This window comes from Plasmodium gaboni, chromosome 8 (assembly GCF_001602025.1).
Source record: "Plasmodium gaboni strain SY75 chromosome 8, whole genome shotgun sequence".
NCBI classification, from domain to species: Eukaryota; Apicomplexa; class Aconoidasida; order Haemosporida; family Plasmodiidae; genus Plasmodium; species Plasmodium gaboni.
The window spans coordinates 835,684-857,644 of NC_031488.1; the positions used below are offsets into that span (position 1 = coordinate 835,684).

Below are 21,961 nucleotides of genomic sequence, written 5' to 3' on the forward strand. Positions count from 1 at the left end.
TGTTTTTTTTTTTTTTTTTTTTTTTTTTTTTTTTTTTTTTTTTAAAATATTTTAAATATATTTTAATTTTTTTTTTTTTTTTTTTTTTTTTTTTTTTTTTTAGCTGTACAAAAACATTCCATTTTCGAAAGCATTGAAAATAAGGAAATTACATTATACTTAATACCATGTAGAATATATATACTTTATAAACAAATAAATATACCTTAGATGTGAATTTAAATATGAAAATATGTTTCTTATTAAAAAAAAAATAATAATGATAACATAAAATAAGAATTAATTAAACATTTCGCGTATATCTTTTATATTCCTTACTTTTACTTTAAACACTTTTTTTAATGACTCCGTTATATTGAATGTTAATTCATTTAATATATTTGAGCTACTAGCTATTTCATCTTTTTGATAATTATAATTTTTTTTTTTTATTTCATTTATTTCATGCATTGATATATAATTATTGTGAGTCATACCACATGATAATAGATATTTTAAAAAATTGTTATCGAGATTAAAATTTAATGACAATCCATGCATAGATATATATTTTCTTATTTTCAGTCCTATGGATATAATTTTTTTATCCTTATAAAAGATACCTATTGTATCTTTTTTACATTCTGTTTTAATATTAAATTTTTGCAAAGCTTTCATACCAATTTTTTGAAAGTTATTTATTGTTGTGTGCAAATCAAAAGTGCGTTCTATATACGATGTGTTTTCTTTACTGTTTGGATTTGTATATAAGTTATATTTTTCATATTCCGATGTTTTTGATGGAAAGCTTTCTTTATTTGTATATTTATAGTGCGTATTTATAATTCGCTCATTATAATTGGCTGGATAGTTTTTTAAATTAAATATAAAATATAATACTAACTGCCCAGGACCATGAAATGTAGCTTTACCTCCTCTGTTTACGCGATAAATGGGTATTTTTCTTTGTCTACAATTTTTTAAAAAATTATTGAAATAATTTGTATTCTCATTATATATATGAGATTGATTAATTTTATCTTGAATTGTTTCACATCTATTCATAAGTTGGATAATTTCATTCGAATTCAAATTATTATATATATCTCCTAATTCTTCAATATAATAATTTTCCTTATCTAGAAGTATATCACTACAATTTGCTACACTACCTAGGGTATAACATGGAGTATGTTGTAATATAAAGCAGAAATCATATTTTTCCATGTTTTCTTTGAAATTTTTTATTTTTTTTAAATCTAAATGATTTGATGTTTTTACTTCATTTATATTTTTCATAATAATTTTTGAATGATGCAGTATATTTTGAAGTTCAAAAGCTAGTTTATAATCTATTAACTTTTCACTACAATTCAAAATACAAATTTCATTTGTTAGGTTCATTTTTTTTTTTTTCTGATAATTTATTTTTATATTTTTTATTGGTTTTATGAATGTATGTCTACTTAAAGTATATGATTTATTTTTAAAATATTGATATGACAACCCATAATTTTTTTTATTTTTTAATTTTCCAACTTTCATATTTGGATTTAATAGTATAATAAAAGTTAAAGAAAGTAGTACAAGTAGGTTTATTTTATTCATTTAATGATAATATATATATATATGTATATATGTATTTATATATTTTTTATATGTTTACATTTTATACCAATGAGTACCTATTATATTATACAATTTTGTTTGTATTTTTTTTTTTTTTTTTTTTTTTTTTTAGAGGCATGAATTTTTAAAAAATGGTGCAAAATTTTGTTAGGGTTGTGTAAATCTATATGCTACTTTTTTTAAATATTTTTATTTTATAATATCAAATATGTCTACATATTTTTATGAATTATTACAATTTTACATGTTTTAAAAGGTTTAAAAAAAAAAAAAAAAAATTATTAATTATTCATTATTATATTTAATTTTTAAAGAATGAATATATAGATTACGTAATTGATAATAATATAATGAATTATGAGCACGTTTTAAAAAAGTCAAAAAAATATATATATTACAAATAGGAAAATATAATATATAAATAACACAATTGTACATATATATATATATATATATATATATATATATATATATAGCTTTGCTTGTATTATATATTTTTGATTACATACAAATTTATATTATTCTTGTATATATTAATTGATATGTGGGAACAACATATTTTAACCTATTAAAATTTTTGGAATTAATTTAAAAGGATTGAGGGTAAATTCATTATTATAATAAAGTCCATATCCAAATATCATTGGTGTGAAACCGTAATATAAAAATGGTCTTATAAATTTATCACACATTTTAAGAGATATGGCATATGCCTATTAAAAAAAAAAAAAATAAAATAAATTATATATACTATATATATTATAAAATATACTTTTTTTTAAATAAAACCATATGTAACTATAAGAGGTGTATAAGTTTATTACATATGCATTTAATTAATTTATGTTTGTTTAATATAAATAACAACATAATTATATTAAAACATATAATATGTACATATATATATAATATTATTAAAAAAATTATAAGTTCTTTCTTTTTTTTTTATTTTTATATAAAGGCTTTAATTCCTTACCCTATCAAATATTTTCTTGGTATCTATACTAATATGATATTCTTTCATAGTTGCTTCTTATATAAAATATGTATATAAATATAAATAAATAAATAAATAAATATATATATATATATATATATTTGTATAGTTTGTTCTTAAAAAGAAGTTCAAAATTATTCTTTAATTATATGGAAAATATAATATATGAATATTTTATTATATATATATCAAATATATTATCAAACTTTTAATTTATTTCTTTTAATTAATAATATATGAGATTTAATTTTTTTTCCCTTTTTTAAGAAAATAAAAAAATGTTTCTTAAAATTATTATATTATATAAAGGGAATTTTTTAAAATAAAATTACGAATGTATTTATATATATAATATATATATATAATATATATATTAATATTATATTATATATATTTATTATATTATAATATATATATAATATTATATATAATATTTCGTTTTACGTATGTATTTATATGTATTCATCCATGATATATGTACTTGACAACTGGGGATTTTTTTTTTCTTAATTATTTCACTATTTATTAAATATAAAAGGAAGAAGAGAAAAAAAAAAAAATAAATAAAATAAGAAAAAAAAAATAAAATAATAAATTTACATATAATATTGTTACATTATTATATATATATATTATAATTTTATATAATTGTAAACCCGATGAGAACAGGAAAATAAAAAAAAAAACAATTAAATGAAGTGTTAAACATAAAAAAAAAAAAAAAAAATCATAAAAAAAAAATATTGTAAAATGATATATATATAATAAAAAAAAAAAAAAAAATATATTTTTTTTGTATGATAATATATATTAATAAATATATGTATTATTATATTTTTAAATTATTATATTATAATAATATATATATATATATATATATATTTTATATATTTTTATTTTTTTTGGAAATATTTTTGTTAATCATAACAAAATAATGTACCTTGAAATAAATATGAAATTGTAAAGGTAATAATTTTGTTTATATTTATATTTTTTTAAAATATTTAAAGTAAACATTTATCCTTTTTGTTTTATGTATAATTTTGATAATTCTTAAAAAAAAAAATAAAAAATACCTAATATAAATAAATTTTTTTTGTTGAGCTTTTTATTTATTTAACTTTATCATTATTATTATCATTATCATTAGCCTTATCCTGTTTTTTTTTTTTTTTTTTTTTTTTTTATGTGTGTAGATTATTGAGTTTTTTATATATAAATTAATGTATATATTTCAGCATTATATATCCTTATTTTGTGTATCAAAATAAATATATATATATATATATATATATATATATATATATATATATATATTTATATTTATGTGTATAATATAACTTTTAAGGAAAACAATCCCCCTTCACCAAAAAAAAAAATAAAATAAAATAAAATAAAATAATAAAATATACATATATATATATATATATATATATATTAATATATTTAGTTTAAATATATTTACGAGAATTTGTTCTTGATTTTTTTTGTTGAATATGGGCAGAAAAAATTCGAGTGATAGCTACGAGAATTCAGATGTAAATGGTGCTGTTTCTAAAAGGAAATCCAAAGGAAAGGATGATATAAATGATATTATGAATGAATTGAATAAGAAGAAAATGAATGAGAATAAGAATATGAAAGATAAGAAGGATGTGAATTTTTCTGGTAAAATGGTGGGTGGAATGTATAAGAATAAATTAAGATTTATATTAGATAATATAATAATAATAAGTATTATATTATCATTTGTTGTATTAATATCTTTTAAATATTTAGAAGAGAAATATTCTATAGAATCATATTTTGAAGAAGGAGATAGTTTTGATTATTATGAAGTATTAAAATGTAAAAGAGGTGATAGTATTCAAAAGATAAAAAAGAATTATCGTGATTTATCTAAACAGTATCATCCAGATAGTAATAAGAATTGTAAAGATTGTGATAAGAAATTTCAAGAAATAACAAAAGCATATAAAACATTATCAGATAGTAGATTAAAAAAAGCATATGATAATTCAAAAGGAAAGGTTTTAAAATTAATTGAATCAAATAGTATTAATTTAAATATGAAAAATTATGTAGATTTAGTAGAAAATTCAAATGATTATTGGATAATTCAAATATATTCTGATACAGATAGTTTATGTTTAAGTTTTTCAAATATATGGGAAGAAAGTTTTGATAAATATCATGATTATATATCATTTGGAAGAATAAATATTTCAACAGATAAGAAATTAATAAAACAAAAAGTACCTTTTAATGTTAAAATATATCCAACAATTTTTATTTTATCACCTGATGGTACATATCAATTATATTCTAATATATTTAATGCTACATCTAAAGATTTTCAGAATTTTATAACTAGTAATTATCCTAATAATATATATGATTTAAAAATGTTAAATGATTCTTTATATAAAATGTCTGCATCCAATATAAAAAAATCAGGTTATATTGATAAGAACCATCATGTTATATTATTAACAAATAAGAAGAAATTAAGTTTACAAGCTAAACAAATCACTTATAAATTTAATAATATATATAAAACATATTCTATAAAATATAATGAAATTGATAATATATCAAATGAGTCTATTAAAAAATCTATAATTGATTCATTGAAAGTATTAAGTATTAAAAAAGATGAATATATAAAAGAAAATCAAAATATTGATTATTTTATTTTAGTAAACAATAATCAAGTAAAAACTATACGAAGAATATCTCCAACGAATATTAAGAATGTATATAATGATGCATTAAAAAAAAATATTGTTGAAATTAATTCTGTAAATGTTGATTCTGTTTGTTCATCTATAGGTTCAAGAAAAACCTATTGTTATGTTATATTTGTAGATAATATTGATGATGAAAAAAATGTGAATTATATGAGAAAAACATATCAAAATATTAATAGCTCATATGACAAATTTGTATCCAACAAAAATAGTTCAGAAGAAACAGAAGAACAATTATTTATACAACCAGTATATATATTAAAAAAAAATCTAACAAAAAAATTTAACAAATTTATAAATGATAAATCAATTAATAAATATGATACATTTTTACTTGATTATTCATCTAATACATTTTCAACAATTAATGAAATTAAAAATTTAAGTAATTATTCACAAAATAAAGAAGATTTATCATTCTTACATAATATATACAAAGATATTGAAATCCTAAACTTTCAAAAAATACCAAAATATTGTTTACCTTTTAATATCAATTGTTTATTTAATATTAAAACTACTATACCATATAAATTTTATAATATTATTAATAGAACATCTAAGTTACAAATTATTTTCTCTCTAATTGTTGCTTTTATGTTATTCCCAACATTTAAGGAATATGGATTCTTCAAATATGTTCTCTTTGCTTTATCCGTCAGCTTTTCAGTAATTGTCTTAAATATAAAGGATTTCATACTTCTCCTAGCTAGTTAATTTGGATATACCAATAGGATTACAATATGATATATTATATATATCAATATATATATATATATATATATATATATATGTTTTATTTTTTTCTTTTTTTCTCCTATTTTCATATATGAACGTATAATTTTTCAAATTGGAAAGAGACATATATATTATATGTAAAATATCAAGATAATATCACATAAATAAAATGAACAGAAATGTTCCGAAAATTTTATTACAGAGTCATGAGAATAAATAGTGATACACCTTAACATTTAATGAAATATATATATATATATATATATATTCTTTATCTTTTTTATTTATATATTTTTTTTTTTTATTTTATTCCATTTTGTTTATCCTATATTTTTTTTTTTTTTTTCTACATTTCGAATTATGAATAATATATTTTTAATATTTTTTTTGAATTAACATTTTCGAAATAATTGTTTTAAATTTACTTTTACCCCCAAAAAAAAATAAAAAAAATAAAAAAAATAAAAAAAAAGGAAAGAAATATATACATTGTATTATATTATATTATATATTTTGTTTCTTTGAATATATAATTTAAAATTTTTTAGTTTTATAAAATGATAATGTATCAAAAGGGTTGTTTGAATATATCATTTGGATATTAAAAAGATAATATGATATATATATATATATATATATATATATATATATATATATATATATATATATATATATGTTTATATATTTGTTTTTAATGGCTCTTACTATGTCCTATAAATTGTCTATATTTTATATTTATGTGTATTTTTTTTTTTTTTTTTTATACTTTATACTTATGATGCTCATAATGAGTTAATTAAAATGAGATTGGGCATTTAAAAAGGAAAAAGAATCTATTAGTACATACATACATATATTTATATATATAGAAATATACTACATTCCAATTATAATATTTAACAAATGTAATAATGATACTTATAAGCCTTGTTACATATTATAACGTGATAAATATATTCTTCAATATTTATGTGTTAAATATAAAAAGGAATTATTATTTACATGGATAATATATATATTATATATATATTTAATTAATATATTATATTTATTTATATCTTTCAAAAAAAAAAAAAAAAATAAGAGATATATTAATTTTCATATTTTACCATAATGTGAATAAATATATATATATATATATAATAACTAATATTAATATATATACATATATATATTAAAAAAAAAATAATACTAAATAAAATCATGCTTCCTATATGTATACATAAAAAGTATATTATAATATTTAGGTGAGAAAAAAAATATTATATTTAATAAGAAACATATCTATTTAAATGAAATTTAAATTTATTAATATAATTATTCATTATAGTATATAATAATTTTTTTTTTTTTTTTTCATACTTCATATATATATATATATATATATATATATATATATATATGTATGTATGTATTTATTTATTTATTTATTTATTTTTAATTTACATATTTTTCCTTTTTTTCGTGATGATCAAATTTTATTCTGAAATGAGGTAATATTATTATATATACACCTTATAATTTTATCTTGCGAATTTAAAAAATAAAGGAAATATTTCGTTAGATAATTTTCCTTACCTAACCCATGTAAATAAATAAATATATATATATATATATATATTATATGTATGATTAAATAAAATAGTAAACGTATTAATATACATATATATATAAGATGGACAGAGATATAGCTAAATACGATTTAGAATCAAGTTCAAGTGTTGATGTGAAAAAAAAGGGAAATAATAACAAGAGTGTTTTTGAAAAGATAAAACCATTCGCTGTAGGAGGAGCGAGTGGTATGTTTGCAACATTTTGTATCCAGCCATTAGATATGGTAAAAGTAAGAATTCAATTAAATGCTGAAGGAAAAAATACAGTTAAGAATCCATTTGTAGTTGCTAAGAATATAATAAAGAATGAAGGATTTTTGTCATTATATAAAGGATTAGATGCTGGATTAACTCGTCAAGTTATATATACAACAGGTCGATTAGGATTATTTCGTACTTTTTCAGATATGGTAAAAAAAGAAGGTGAACCTTTACCTTTTTATAAAAAATGTTTTTGTGCTCTAGCTGCTGGTGGATTAGGAGCTTTTATTGGAAATCCTGCAGATTTATCTTTAATTAGATTACAAGCTGATAATACATTACCAAAAGAATTAAAAAGAAATTATACTGGTGTGTTTAATGCATTATATAGAATTTCAAAAGAAGAAGGATTATTTGCTCTATGGAAAGGTTCAGTCCCAACTATAGCTAGAGCTATGTCATTAAATTTAGGAATGCTTTCTACATATGATCAATCTAAAGAATTTTTACAAAAATATCTTGGTGTTGGTATGAAAACTAATCTCGTTGCTAGTGTTATTAGTGGCTTTTTTGCGGTCACTTTAAGTTTACCTTTTGATTTTGTTAAAACGTGCATGCAAAAAATGAAAGCAGATCCTGTTACTAAAAAAATGCCTTATAAAAATATGTTAGATTGTTCTATTCAATTATATAAAAAAGGAGGTATCTCTATTTTCTATTCAAGTTATGCTACTTATTATGTTCGTATCGCACCACATGCTATGATTACACTTATAACTGTTGATTATCTAAATAATCTTTTAAAAAAATATTCTTAAATTGATTACACAACCACAAATAATTGATATTATTTATAAATAAAAAGATTAAAATGTTTACTTACATATTATTAATTAATACACACAACCATTTATTTTTTCAAAAGAGCAAATAAATAAATATATATATATATATATATATATATATATTATTATAGTTTTATTATTAAATTAATTTTATAATATCATATGACATATTTTTATTTTTGTATATTTTGTTTTATATTCTAAAAATCTAATGTTGTAATTTTTTTTAAAAGTATATTATTTGTATTTATCTAGTGCTCAAATAATTAAATTATTAAAGAAATATTCACTATTATTTATTATTTTACTTTCAAATATTTACAAATTATATATCAAAATATAATAGAAAACAATAAAATATCTTTTTTATAAATGTTTTTTAGTTATTAATGTTTTAGTTTTTTTTTTTTTTTTTTTCAAGACAAACTTATATCTCTTATATATTTTTTATATTTTATTTTTTATTTTTTGAAAAATGAAAAAAGTAATAATTATAAAAAAAAAAAAAAAAATGTAGAAATAAAATGAGTGTAATGATAATATATTGTAATATATTACGATTGATGAAAAAAAAATAAATCACATAAATTATCTTAATTATATGATAATTTGTTTATATATGAAATGTATCCAATTTTTTTTTTTTTTTTTTTTTTCTCCTTTTTTGGGGTTCAAAAGACATAAATGTTGAACATCACCTTACAATGCTCCACTAACTGAATTATCATATGTTTCATCACTATTTTTTGAGGTTAAGGATAATAAATCCTTATGATTTATATGTTCATGATATGTCTTCTTTAATGGTTGCTCTTTCATATTTTTCGTTAGCGATAAAATATTCTGAAATAATTCATCCTTTTTCGATTTCAATTTATTTCTTACGGAATGATTATTAATATGAGGGTTATCTTTTTTAGAAGGTATATTTAGGTTTTTATTATTATTCCGTGCATTTTCTTTTTTGATTATATTTTTGTCTTTTTCATCTTCACTATTACTACTTAAACTGTTGTTAGATGTTAATATGTTAAATGGATTTTTTGAAACCATTTTTACGTCTGCCTTTTTGAAAATTTTGGATTTATTATTAATATAAACTTTTGTCTTAGATCTACTAAGAATTTTTTTTCTATTAATATTATTATTATTACTATTACTATTAATGTTATTTTTATTTTTATTTTTTTTATTATTATCTTGGATGTGTACACTCTTCTGTGCTTTTAGAAGTTTTTTTTTGTTTATGAATATTACTGGGTTGGGTGGTTTCGTCAAATGCAACCTTGGCATAGTTTTCCTTTTTTTCAATACTGTTGTGTTTTGTTTTTTAAATTTCGATTCCACCATTGTATTTAATTTTTTTAGGGTATTTCTTTTCTTGAGACTCATATTATTGCTATTTTTAGTTGGAAAATTAATGGTACCTATTCTTTTCATTTTCATTGTTTTTGCTCTAGCTATTATTTGTTTTGCTATTTTTGATTGATCATCTTTACTTTTTTTGAAAATGATAGGCTCTTTTTCTATAGAGACCTTTTTATTTTTTTTGGGGTTGAATGATTTTTTTTTCAATAAATTTGATTCATACATATCTTGTTCATTTGATTTAGGTAATTCCAAACTGTTTTTATAATATACTCTTTTAATTTTTGCATCCTCATGATTTTTTTCCTTTTCATTTTTTCCATTTTTTCCATTTCCTGATTTACAGTACCTATGGTAATGTTCTACTTCCATTTCTTTCTTTTTTCCATGTCCTTTCCTATGATGAGAATTTTCTTTGGATGTATTTTTTTCTTTTATATTATCTGTTGATATACTATTTTGATTTTTATAAATTTCCATAACATTGTATTTGCTGAATATATTTTCATTTTCGCATATTTTTACTTGCTTTAGGTTCTGTTGTGTATTTTTTAATATATGATCATTTTTAAGAACATTTTCTTTTTTTATTATGTTTTCACGTTTTATTTTATTTTCATGATTCATTTTATATTTTTCATCATTTTTTGCTTTTTTGTATTTTATTTTTCCATGAGTCAGATCATTGATAAGCATAATTAATAAATCCTTTTTTCCTTTCTTATCCGTATTGATTATAGTGTTATCGATAAAGTTCATTTTTTTGTTATTATCCTTTTGTATATTATTATTCTTATTATTGTTATATTTGCTTATTATATTGTCAATTTCATGTTTTTCTTCCGAATTAAGTGAACTTGAAGATTCTCCAACATCCTTATGTTCATATTTTTTATCATTTTCTCTTTTATATTTATTAGATATATTTACTTCATCATTAATATGGAGATCCTTTAAATCTAAATTTTTTTTTTTTAATTTTTCTTGAGAATTAAAATTTTCTTTTTCATTATAGCTATAATAATACATGGATGAATCATCATTATCATGTGTATCTATATACTGCATAGGAAAATTATCTAAATTTTCATAACGTGGCTTGCTAAGTTCTTTTATTATATTGTAACTATTTCTGGATGAATTGGAGTAATCATATATTATATTTTCCTTTCCCATAGGAATTGAGTATGTATCTTCATATGACTCCCGTTTTGATTTATCCTTAATGTTTTCTATGTCATATATGATCTTACTAATATCATCACCATTGTCATTCTTTTTTTCTATATTAATATATGGTTGCTCATTGGAATTATTATACTCGGATTTTAATCTTGAAACAAAAAAGTTGCTCTCGTAACTAGGTGTATCTCTCTTTAAGTTCTTATTCTTTTTCTTATTGTACTTAATTGTGTGCTGTTTTTTTTTTCCTTTACATTTTGAACACTTTTCATATTCTATATCTCGAGGAATACCATAAGGATAGGATACTAAAGGATTACATTGTCTATTTAATTTGGTGTGAGAAAGAATATGTGGAGAAAATAAGCTTTTTGTATGTGGTTTATTCATTTCAAAAGGTTCATACATTTTTTTGATATATGGACCTTTTAATTCCTTCTTAAAATAAGGATTATATATAAATTGCTTAGCTCTTATATTATTTGCGAAAGCATAATCTTCTTGTGGTCTATAAAATGCGTGGATATTTATATCTCTGTAACCTGGTATATAACTTGTTTCGTTCATTTTAAATTCAAGTGGGTAAATTGATGTTTTTTCTTCTGTTGAACAGTTAAATTAATTATAAACTAGAAAAAAATATAGGATGAATATATCTGTAAATATTCTCAATTGATACAAATAAAAAATATATGCATATCAATAGTTGTTATATGTATGAATAAACATAAATTTGATATATTAATAAGAAATAAAAATATATTATTTATCTTATAATTATCAATGGATTAGTTTAAAGACGAAATATTATTGGAAGAAGAAAAAAGTATATTTCGTGAAATTATTTGAAAAATATAAAATATTATTATAATAAACCTTATAACGTTTAACGCACTAAATTATATATATATATATATATATATATATATGTATGCATAATAGAAATGAAAACAAAATGGGTGTTTATGAATAATGCTATCATATAAATTTTTCTTTTTTTTTTGTCCAACTGTTTAATTTTATTTTAAAAAAGAAAATTTTTTTTTTTTTCGTAACATTTTAATGTGTGCATAGTTAGCCAAAAGAATAATTAAAAAAATAATAGTTGGTAAGTGAACAGAATTTTCCCTGAATGTACATATTTTTTCTCCTTTTACGACACCTTTTTTATATATGTAGAATAGCTTGAATATTTATAGATCTTTCCTCTATTATGAATATTATATTTCATATGTGTTTTTTTTTTTTTTTTTTTATGAATCGTTCATAATTTTTTTTTTCTTTGTTCAGAATTTTATTCATTATATATATATATATATATATATATATATATGTTTTTTTTTTTTTTTTTTTTTTTTTTTTTTTTTTTTTTTTTTTTTTTTTTTTTTTTTTTTCTTTGTTTCATGTAATTTTTTATATAACATATTTTTATGGCTTTTTATCATATAAAATAATAAAGAATATATGCTATTCATACAAAATATTGATTAAGATATTCCAATTTGTAGTTATATTTATAAGAGTATTTATATATATAGTTTTCGTTAAGTTATTTAATATTGTTTTATCCTAATCATTATTTATTTATTTATTTATTTATTTATTTTATTGAATCGTTAAAAAAGAAGGAGTATGAATTTGTTGAATTATACACATAATTATATATGTATTATAAAATATAAACATTTTTATCAAAACCTCTTGAATATTCAATTTTTTAAACATTTTAAATGTATAGAAAAAATTGGATTATTAAAAAGGTTTTATAGTACAAAATTTATTTCAAAAGAATATGAAAAATATGATAGGTATAATAATGATAAAAAATGTATTATATTAAAGAATGCTCAGAGTGTATCCAAAGATATTAAAATTATTGAGAACGAAAAAGAATGCGAAGAAGCAGCTGAAGAAATTAATAAAAGTGAAATCATTGCAGTTGATTTTGAGGGAACGAATTTGGGTAGATATGGAAAAGTATGTTTAATGCAGGTTTATATAGAAAAAAAAAATATTTATGAACAGAGTGATAATATAGTCCAAAAATATTATATATTTGATTTACTTAAAACGTCAGTAATAAAAAGTGCACAAAAAATAATTGAAAATAAAAAAACGTTGAAATTAATACATGATTGCAGAGAAGATAGTTCTGCTTTGTATAATCAGTTAGGAATAAAACTTGAAAATGTTTATGACACATCGAGAGCTCATATACTCTTAATGGAAAAACAAAAGAAGAATGATATATATCAAGTTAGTTTTTCTCAACTTATAAATGATTATTTAGGTATTAATGATGATTCATTAAGTGTTATTAAAAAAGAGATGTATAAGAATGAAAAAATTTGGGAAACAAGACCTTTAAGTAATATAAGTATAATATATGCTTTAAAAAATGTAAAATATTTATACAAGTTATACAACATATTTGATAAATTACTTCCAAAAAAACTGGTTTTGGAAAAATCCAAAGATTTTGTGAATTATTGTTACCTTAATTATGAATATAAACTACCAAGTGATTTAGCTAAAAGGGGGAATATAGTGGAAGCTATGTTAGTGAGTAAATCTTTATTAAACTGTGTTTTTAAATTGAATAGTACCAGAAAAGGAATGGCTTGTACCCCATCAACTATTGCTCATTTTGTTGATGTTAAGATTGGAGATGTTGTTTTGTGTGTAGTAAGTAATAAATCGATAAATCAGAAAATCTTATATTTATGTAAGCATGATGATGTGTATGATTATTGGAATTTAAAGGAAAGACCCAGGGACAAATTCAAGCCATCAATACATGAACATGCGACTGATCCTATGATTACATTTTGTAATGAGGAGCATTCATCTTAACTATGATATTCAAGAAGTGAACATTTACATTAAATATAAGAAATTTATGAATATGTATTTGTTAATAATATGTAATATTTATAATAAAATATATAAATTATTATATATTTATTTTATTTATTTTGTATTATAACTTTTTTTTGTAATTTTTACTTAATATATTTTATCATTATTATTTATTTATTTATGATTATTTATTTTATTATTTTATTTTATTTTTTTTTGTTATTTTAAGATTTTAATATATCAATACTATAAATAATTTAATATTACAAATATGTGTATAATTATGTAAAATATAAGAATATATTTTTTAATATACATATATTATTATATATATATATATATAAATGTGTAATAATTTTATGCGATTAAAAAAGATGCAATAATTTATAAATTATACATTAATATAATTCTTGATATATAATGATTAAACTGTCTTTTTTTTTATATTTTTGTAATAATATTTTATAGTTAAGTAATAAAAAATTAATATATTATTATAGATAAAAATATTTATAATATTATATATATATATATATATATATATATATATCATATCTTGATGTTATAATATTGTAATAAAAGTTAATTTTATATATATATATTATTTAATGTGTATATTTTATCGATTCTTTTTGCATAGGATCTTAATAAAACAAGGTTAAATAATTTAAATAAATAAATATATATATATATATATATTTATTTTTGTTATTATACTCAATTTACATATATTTATAAGGCTTATACTTTTATAAAATTTTTGTGTTAAGAAAAAAAAAAAATGTGATATGAATAAAATAAGCACATAAAGTTATATATATCAATGTGCTTAAAAACGTTCATATGAATATTATTTTTTGAATAAATAATTTTTTACCTATATGTATAAGATATTTTTATACTATATAAAAGAAGGATTAGAATAAAAAAAGGCGTTATATAAATAAATAAATATATATATATATATATATATATATATATATATATATATATATATATATATAAATACATTTATATATATAATATATTATATTCATTTAAAAATTATAAATATATAATATATATATATATAATATATATATTTATATGTTAATTAGAAAAATAGATAAATGCTTAGCATATATTTTATATATATAAATAAATAGATTCACATAAAAAAATATATATATATATATATATATATATATATATATATATTGATTTAGAGAATACACAAAATTATTAATTTATTATTATTTTGTTTAATATTTTTTAATCTTATTCATTAAATCAAGATTAGAAGGAATTTTATTATTAATACTATGATCATATAAATAATTAGAATCTGTTTAATAAAATGAGTTCAGCAAAATCGTATAAATGGGTAATATATTTTTTTTTCTTTTTAAAAATTATGTGTTAATATATGTTATATATATATATATATATATATATATATATATATATATATGTTCTGTAAATATCAGAAGTGCTTATATAATATTATATAAAATTGTATATATCTATATAAATTCATCTTAACGAAATATATATATATATATATATATTTATGTTCTTAATTTTTCTTCCATTTGATTTAATTTTTTTTTTTTTTTTCTTTCTTAGTATTTGGAAAACGGTTGTGAAATTGTGCCACTGAAAAGAGCTTGCAATAGAGATTATGATTATTCACTTACTGTGCTAGATATTCAAGCTGATTTTTCTGAATTTTTAGTTGAAGAGAATAATATTATAAGTAATGACAAAATAGTGAAGGCAGACGAAAGCATATTTAATATACAGAAGAAACAATTTCTTCATAAGGATATGAATATTTTGGAAAGAGAAAAATATGTATATGAAATCGATCATTTATGGGCTTATATAGAATGGCATTATAACTTTGAAGATGAAATAAGATTACAAAGAAATTTAGTAAGTAACATAAATAAATTAAAAAAGGTACCTAAGTTATATGTTTCAGCACATATAATTGAAGGTGTTATTAATGAGATGTCTAAAAATGAGAATATTTGTATATTAAAATATACGACGTTTTCAAGTTTTTATGAAAAATATAAAAATGAATTAGATAATATAAAAATGAAAAATAAGAACAGTATATATAATGTGTGTAATTATATATATGAAGTTTGTGATATTGCAGATAAATCTCTTCTTTTTGCGACTAGTCCTGTAATTAATACTACTATGAAAAATGTATTAAGTATAACAAAAAGTGGGAAGAAGAGGGAAGATTTTAATGAAGAAGCAGAAAAAGAAATTATTACTGAAGATGAAATATGGCAAATTTATATATCTAAAAGAATAAAATGTATTAATGATCAATGGTTATTAATTTGTATTAATCAGGAATTAAAAAAAATAATAAAAGAGTCAGGTGATTTATATTTTAAAATGTTTAATAGATATATAAAGGAATATAATGATTTTTTAAAAAGTCATGAATATAATACAACAGACAAAAATAATGACATGAATAATATGGATATTAAAAATAATAATGTTTCAAAAAATGATAATAATAATAATATTAATATTAATAGAAAGAGTAATATATTTTTAAAAGGAACACAAAAAAATATATTCGAAGTAAATCATATAAATCATTATCTGAACAATGAAAAGTTAAAGAAATATAAAGTAAATTTAATTTTTTCAGAAAATAAAGATATTAATATTATTTTATATAAATTATGTGTAAATTTAGGTAAATTTAATGATGCAGTTTTATGTACCAAAAATAAAACTTATAATATTTTAATGAATGATATTGATGGAACATTAGCTATATGTCTTCAATCATTTATATCAAAATATTATAGAAACAATTCTATGGATAATTCTGATAATATGGCTAGTAACAGTACAGCTAGTTGTAGTGTTAGCGATAATTATAATGCAATAAACACAACTAATTTTTCTGATGATATAAATGAATTGATAAAGAATCTTTCTATTATGGGGTTGTGTAAAGAGAAAATAGTTTTAACAGAAAAGGCAACAATATTTAATAACATTGAATTATTATATTCATATTATCTTATAGTTCAAAATGAAGCTTTAGATAATGATGATGAAGAAAATAAATCAAATATATTAAATAATTTAGAAAAGAATGAAAAGAATTATAATAATAATGATGATGGGATTATATACTTTAGTAAAAAAGCCCTTTTTGAAAATTTACAATTTTCAAATGAAGAAATTAGTAGTTATTTATTACATTTACAAAAATATAGTACGAATAATTTGATATATATAAAAAATAAAGGATTTAGATATATCAAAAGTGAAATTATTTACGAATTCATAATTAAACTTATTGAATTAATTAGCATTAATGATGAAATGTATGAATATCAATATGTTCAAAAAAGTCTTATGAAAAATTCTCCTTTTAGTAAATATCAAGAAGATTTATATAAAAATGTAAAGAAAAAGTATGGAATAAGTTTTACAAATTTGATGCATATAATTTATGAAAATATCCATGAATTTGAATTTTTAAATAAAAATAAAATACCTATAGAAAAATATGTTATTTTACAATTGTGTTGGAAATGTTGTGATATTGAAAATAATCATTTTGAATATTTTAATATCTATTATAATTATTATTTCTTTTATGAATATTTAAATAAATCATCTAATGAATTATCATTTGAGAACATATTTGAAGAATATTTACAATTTTTAAACAACGATATATATATTGATGAAACCATTATATATTTCAATTTGTTTAAATTACATAACATTATGTCTCTGAATATATTAAGATCTAGTGGTCAGGTTGTTATTCATTCTGATAAATTATTTACATTTGATATGGATATATTTACGCATATCAAATATATAGATGACAATTTTAAAAATTTTAATTCTTCCTTAATGGATAAGATTATACAAACGTTTATAAAGAGTTATCAGTTTTTTCTGGACTTTGGTTATGATAAAAGTGGAACGAATGAAAAAAATAATCAGCATAATAATATTAATATGAATAATAGTATATATAATAATAATAATAATAATATCAATAGTAATGGTGATGCTTCTTTAATCGATAATGAAATTATTAATACTGATATATACAAAGATCGAGTATTATTTAGAAATAATATCCTTTTGAATGTAAATAATATAAATCATATATGTAACGATAATTACATGTTTGAATATTTTATTGTGGTAAAATATTATTATAGTGATAATAGTTTTGCGTTATTAGAAAAAAAACTAAAAAAATTTATTAAAACAGCAGAAGAAGAATTTATGCACACATATGAAAATTCAACAGATAAATATAATATGCATACAAATTTTAAATCTAATTGGGATAATATAAAAAGTAATTACTGTTTAAATTATAAAATCTTCAAATATCAAACAACTTCTTTCCCTCATATAAGGCTAAATAATAATTACAATGATTTATTAAATTTGGTATATACTCCTTTATCTTTACATTGTTCAATATTTCGTGAAAATGTTATATATAATAAAAAAAGAAATACATTCCAGTTAATTCCATCCTTTTTGTTAAAAAATAATTTAAGAAGTTGTTTGACGGCATTGTTTACATTTAAAAATTCTTATTACGCTCAAGAGTTTTATCCTTTCTTAAATCCCTTATTGAATAATAAGGTATGTACAATTTTTTAAAAGTGTATAATAATAAGAGAACTGTAAATATTTTATATTTGCAATATGTGTAATAATGTATATATGCTACTTATATGGATTAAACATATATATATGTGGACTATTTATCTGTTATATATATGTATATATATATATATTTTATTTTATTTTTTCTATTAGGATTTGATTGGTACTATAGCAGTACCTCCTTTAAGACACTGTAGGACTAAGTTAGTTGAAAAAGAAAACGAGAACAATGTTGAATTTATAGAAACGAAAAATATTGTTTTATCAACATTAAATAATGATATCAAGAATTATAAAATGGGTAGAGAAAATAATAACAAAATTGTTGAAAAGTTGTGCAAATTGTACAATTGCAATTTGCCAGTTAATAATTTTTCTACATAAATATTTTGTATATATTATATATATATTTTATTTTTTTTTTTAATTAACATTGTAAAAATATAAATATATATATATATATATATTTACATATTTATATTTTATTTCCATATTTAATTCAATATTAATGATTGTTCTCAAAAAAAGTTTTTATTTATTCCAATTTTATAATATTGTATGTTTTTTTGCTTCATTGTTCTCTTTTCACTTTTGAATTTTATATTTTATATTTTTTTTTTTTTTTATTTTATTTTTTCCCATCTTCAATCAAATAATGACAGTTTTCCTTATAATTATCATTTATATGTAATTCCTCAGACTGTTTTGTATCAACCTTTTTTTCTTTTTTCTTCTTTTTCAAGAAATAATCAAAATTTTCCATATAATTGTGGTCATATATATGCTTGAGATATTCTGGCAACTCATAATTTTGTAATTTGATTCTTCCCTGTTTAAAGTGAGTATAGGTAGGAATAATATAATCTTCGATATGTTTTGAATATAATTTTTTATTTTGTAATATATGTTGAGGATAAATAATTTCTCTAATTTTTCTACTAAGTAATTTTATACCTAATCCAAATTTTGCAGACGTTCCAATAACTTCAATATGTGGGAATATATTTTTTAAACGATAATATAAAGAATCTAAGTTGAATAAAGAATTTTTATGTAGCATATCACATTTAGTAGCTACAACTAATTCTTTTTTATTTAAATATTCTGGATTGTATAAGAATAATTCATTACGTAACATTTTAATTTGTTTAATGGTATCATTATAATAATCCTTTAAATTTTCTTCATTATTATTTTGTATATTAGTTATAGATATATCGTTTTTTTCATTTTTATTAATATTTAAAATATCTGAATTCTCATTATTTTTATTATTAAGGTTATTCAAATTATTAGGAACATCACTGTTTATAGTATTAATGTTAGAATTTTTTATATCATAAAAGCTATTAGTAATATTTATATTTTCATTATATCCTTTTTGATTTGCTTCATTTCTTGTGTAATAATCTTGTATTTGTAAATCGTCCACATTTTTTAATTTATCATTTGAAACATCAATAACATATACTATCAATTTGCTTCTGTATAAATGTCGTAATATTCGTTTGCCTTTGTTTTTATCTTTATGTGCATTAAAAAATAAATAGGGAGTATCTAATAAGGTTATTTCAACTCCATCTACATAATTAATATTTGATATATGTGGAATTGTAGTAGTAAATATATTACTATTTATATTTCCTAAATATTTACTTAAACTACTACATAAGGATGTTTTTCCACTATTTTCTATACCAATGAATGCTACATCATTTAATAATCTTAATTCTAATTCTAATAATGTGGTTTCACTTTTTTCTGGTAACCTATAATCATGTTTTTTAAAATGAGAATAAGAAATACCTCCTTTGCCACCTCTGGCAACTAATAATTCTTCATTTTCATTTAAAAATTGATACCAGAATATACTTTTATATATTCTTCTATTATTTTCATTTTTTAGTTTGCACGAAATTCTTTTTCTTACAATAGTACCTACAGGAACAAAAATAATTTTGTCTTTCCCATCTTTTCCTCTACTATTTTCTTTAAAATCTTCACCATTATTTGCTTTAACTTTTTGTTCTATTTTAATTAAGTCATATATACTTTTTTTACTTTTTAATATAACATTTCCACCATGTCCTCCATATCCTTCCCCTTTAAGTTTTTTGCTTCTTTGTTTTTTATAATTTGGATTGCCTCCTTTTCCAGATTTTGTAGTTACCCATAAAAAATCACAAAAACGTTTTTCATTTCGTATCATAATATTATCATTTTCTTCTGTTAAAAATTTCATTAGTGCTTCATTTTTTTTTTCTTTTATCTTGTTACACTCAAAGGTTATCTTTGATTCGTTACTATTTATTGTGTCATTTTCGCTATTCCCTTCAACCATTTCTTTAAAAAAATAATTATCTTTATTATTATGTGTAATACTATCAATTTGATCGACATTTATTTGTGTATTATTTGTTATTATATTATGACAAATATCTTCAAAAGAACCATTTTTCTTTTCTTCTTTGATATAATTTTCAGAATTTTGCGCATTATTATTACAATTAATATGATCCTTATTAATATCCATATAGTTATCAACGCTATAATTTTCATTTATACCTTCTAATTTTTTTGTTTTCCTATTTATGGTCTCTTTCAAGTTAATATATATACTTTTTTCCCCCTTAACATAAATACACTCGTTATCTTCATAAGCACTATCGTTTATAAGTATGTCATTTTTTTTTTCTCTATGTGAATGATAAGGGAAGGATAAATATAACCTTTTCTTCTTTATTTGAAGAAGGTTACTATGAATAACATTTTGTTTTAAAATGCTATCACATATGTCATTTAACTCATTTTTAAAAGTAGCAAATGTGATATTTCTTCTTGACAAATAAAGTACATGGGACTTTCTTTTAGCATATAATGCTAGTTTGCATATGAGCCTTATCTTTTTATGCATACGAAAAATAAAAGAGAAAATAAAAAGGAGAAAAAAAAACAACAAAAAAAAAAAAAAAAAAAAAAAAAAAAAAAAAAAAAAAAAAAAGGGAATAATAAAATTTGTTGTTTTTATTTTTTTAGTAAAAGATTAAAAAGATAAAATTATGCACACATACAAAAAAAAAAAAAAAAAAAAAAAAAAAAATTAAAAAAATATAAATAATTTTAAAT

At 19.0% G+C, this 21,961-nt stretch overlaps 8 protein-coding genes across 8 annotated transcripts; 4 read left to right on the top strand and 4 right to left on the bottom strand.

Moving 5' to 3' along the window:
* Positions 1-279: 279 nt before the first annotated feature.
* Positions 280-1,587, bottom strand: PGSY75_0823600 (lipoate-protein ligase B; the record flags this gene model as incomplete). The annotated part of the gene is made up of 1 exon (XM_018785361.1): positions 280-1,587. The coding sequence occupies one exon, from the start codon at positions 1,585-1,587 to the stop codon at positions 280-282; it is 1,308 nt and encodes a 435-aa protein (XP_018642328.1).
* Positions 1,588-2,168: 581 nt separating this feature from the next.
* On the bottom strand, positions 2,169-2,632 carry PGSY75_0823700 (hypothetical protein; the record flags this gene model as incomplete). The annotated part of the gene is made up of 2 exons (XM_018785362.1): positions 2,169-2,321; positions 2,585-2,632. 2 exons carry the CDS (start codon positions 2,630-2,632, stop codon positions 2,169-2,171), a joined length of 201 nt encoding a protein of 66 aa, XP_018642329.1.
* A 1,469-nt stretch (positions 2,633-4,101) lies between these two features.
* On the top strand, positions 4,102-6,072 carry PGSY75_0823800 (putative DnaJ protein; the record flags this gene model as incomplete). The annotated part of the gene is made up of 1 exon (XM_018785363.1): positions 4,102-6,072. One exon carries the CDS (start codon positions 4,102-4,104, stop codon positions 6,070-6,072), a length of 1,971 nt encoding a protein of 656 aa, XP_018642330.1.
* Positions 6,073-7,768: 1,696 nt separating this feature from the next.
* Positions 7,769-8,725, top strand: PGSY75_0823900 (dicarboxylate/tricarboxylate carrier; the record flags this gene model as incomplete). Its single annotated transcript, XM_018785364.1, has 1 exon — positions 7,769-8,725. One exon carries the CDS (start codon positions 7,769-7,771, stop codon positions 8,723-8,725), a length of 957 nt encoding a protein of 318 aa, XP_018642331.1.
* A 726-nt stretch (positions 8,726-9,451) lies between these two features.
* Positions 9,452-11,869, bottom strand: PGSY75_0824000 (hypothetical protein; the record flags this gene model as incomplete). Its single annotated transcript, XM_018785365.1, has 1 exon — positions 9,452-11,869. The coding sequence occupies one exon, from the start codon at positions 11,867-11,869 to the stop codon at positions 9,452-9,454; it is 2,418 nt and encodes an 805-aa protein (XP_018642332.1).
* A 1,065-nt stretch (positions 11,870-12,934) lies between these two features.
* Positions 12,935-14,155, top strand: PGSY75_0824100 (putative exonuclease; the record flags this gene model as incomplete). Its single annotated transcript, XM_018785366.1, has 1 exon — positions 12,935-14,155. The coding sequence occupies one exon, from the start codon at positions 12,935-12,937 to the stop codon at positions 14,153-14,155; it is 1,221 nt and encodes a 406-aa protein (XP_018642333.1).
* A 1,342-nt stretch (positions 14,156-15,497) lies between these two features.
* PGSY75_0824200 (hypothetical protein) lies at positions 15,498-19,219 on the top strand (the record flags this gene model as incomplete). Its single annotated transcript, XM_018785367.1, has 3 exons — positions 15,498-15,524; positions 15,767-18,811; positions 18,989-19,219. The coding sequence occupies 3 exons, from the start codon at positions 15,498-15,500 to the stop codon at positions 19,217-19,219; spliced, it is 3,303 nt and encodes a 1,100-aa protein (XP_018642334.1).
* A 244-nt stretch (positions 19,220-19,463) lies between these two features.
* PGSY75_0824300 (putative GTP-binding protein) lies at positions 19,464-21,749 on the bottom strand (the record flags this gene model as incomplete). The annotated part of the gene is made up of 1 exon (XM_018785368.1): positions 19,464-21,749. The coding sequence occupies one exon, from the start codon at positions 21,747-21,749 to the stop codon at positions 19,464-19,466; it is 2,286 nt and encodes a 761-aa protein (XP_018642335.1).
* Positions 21,750-21,961: the final 212 nt, after the last annotated feature.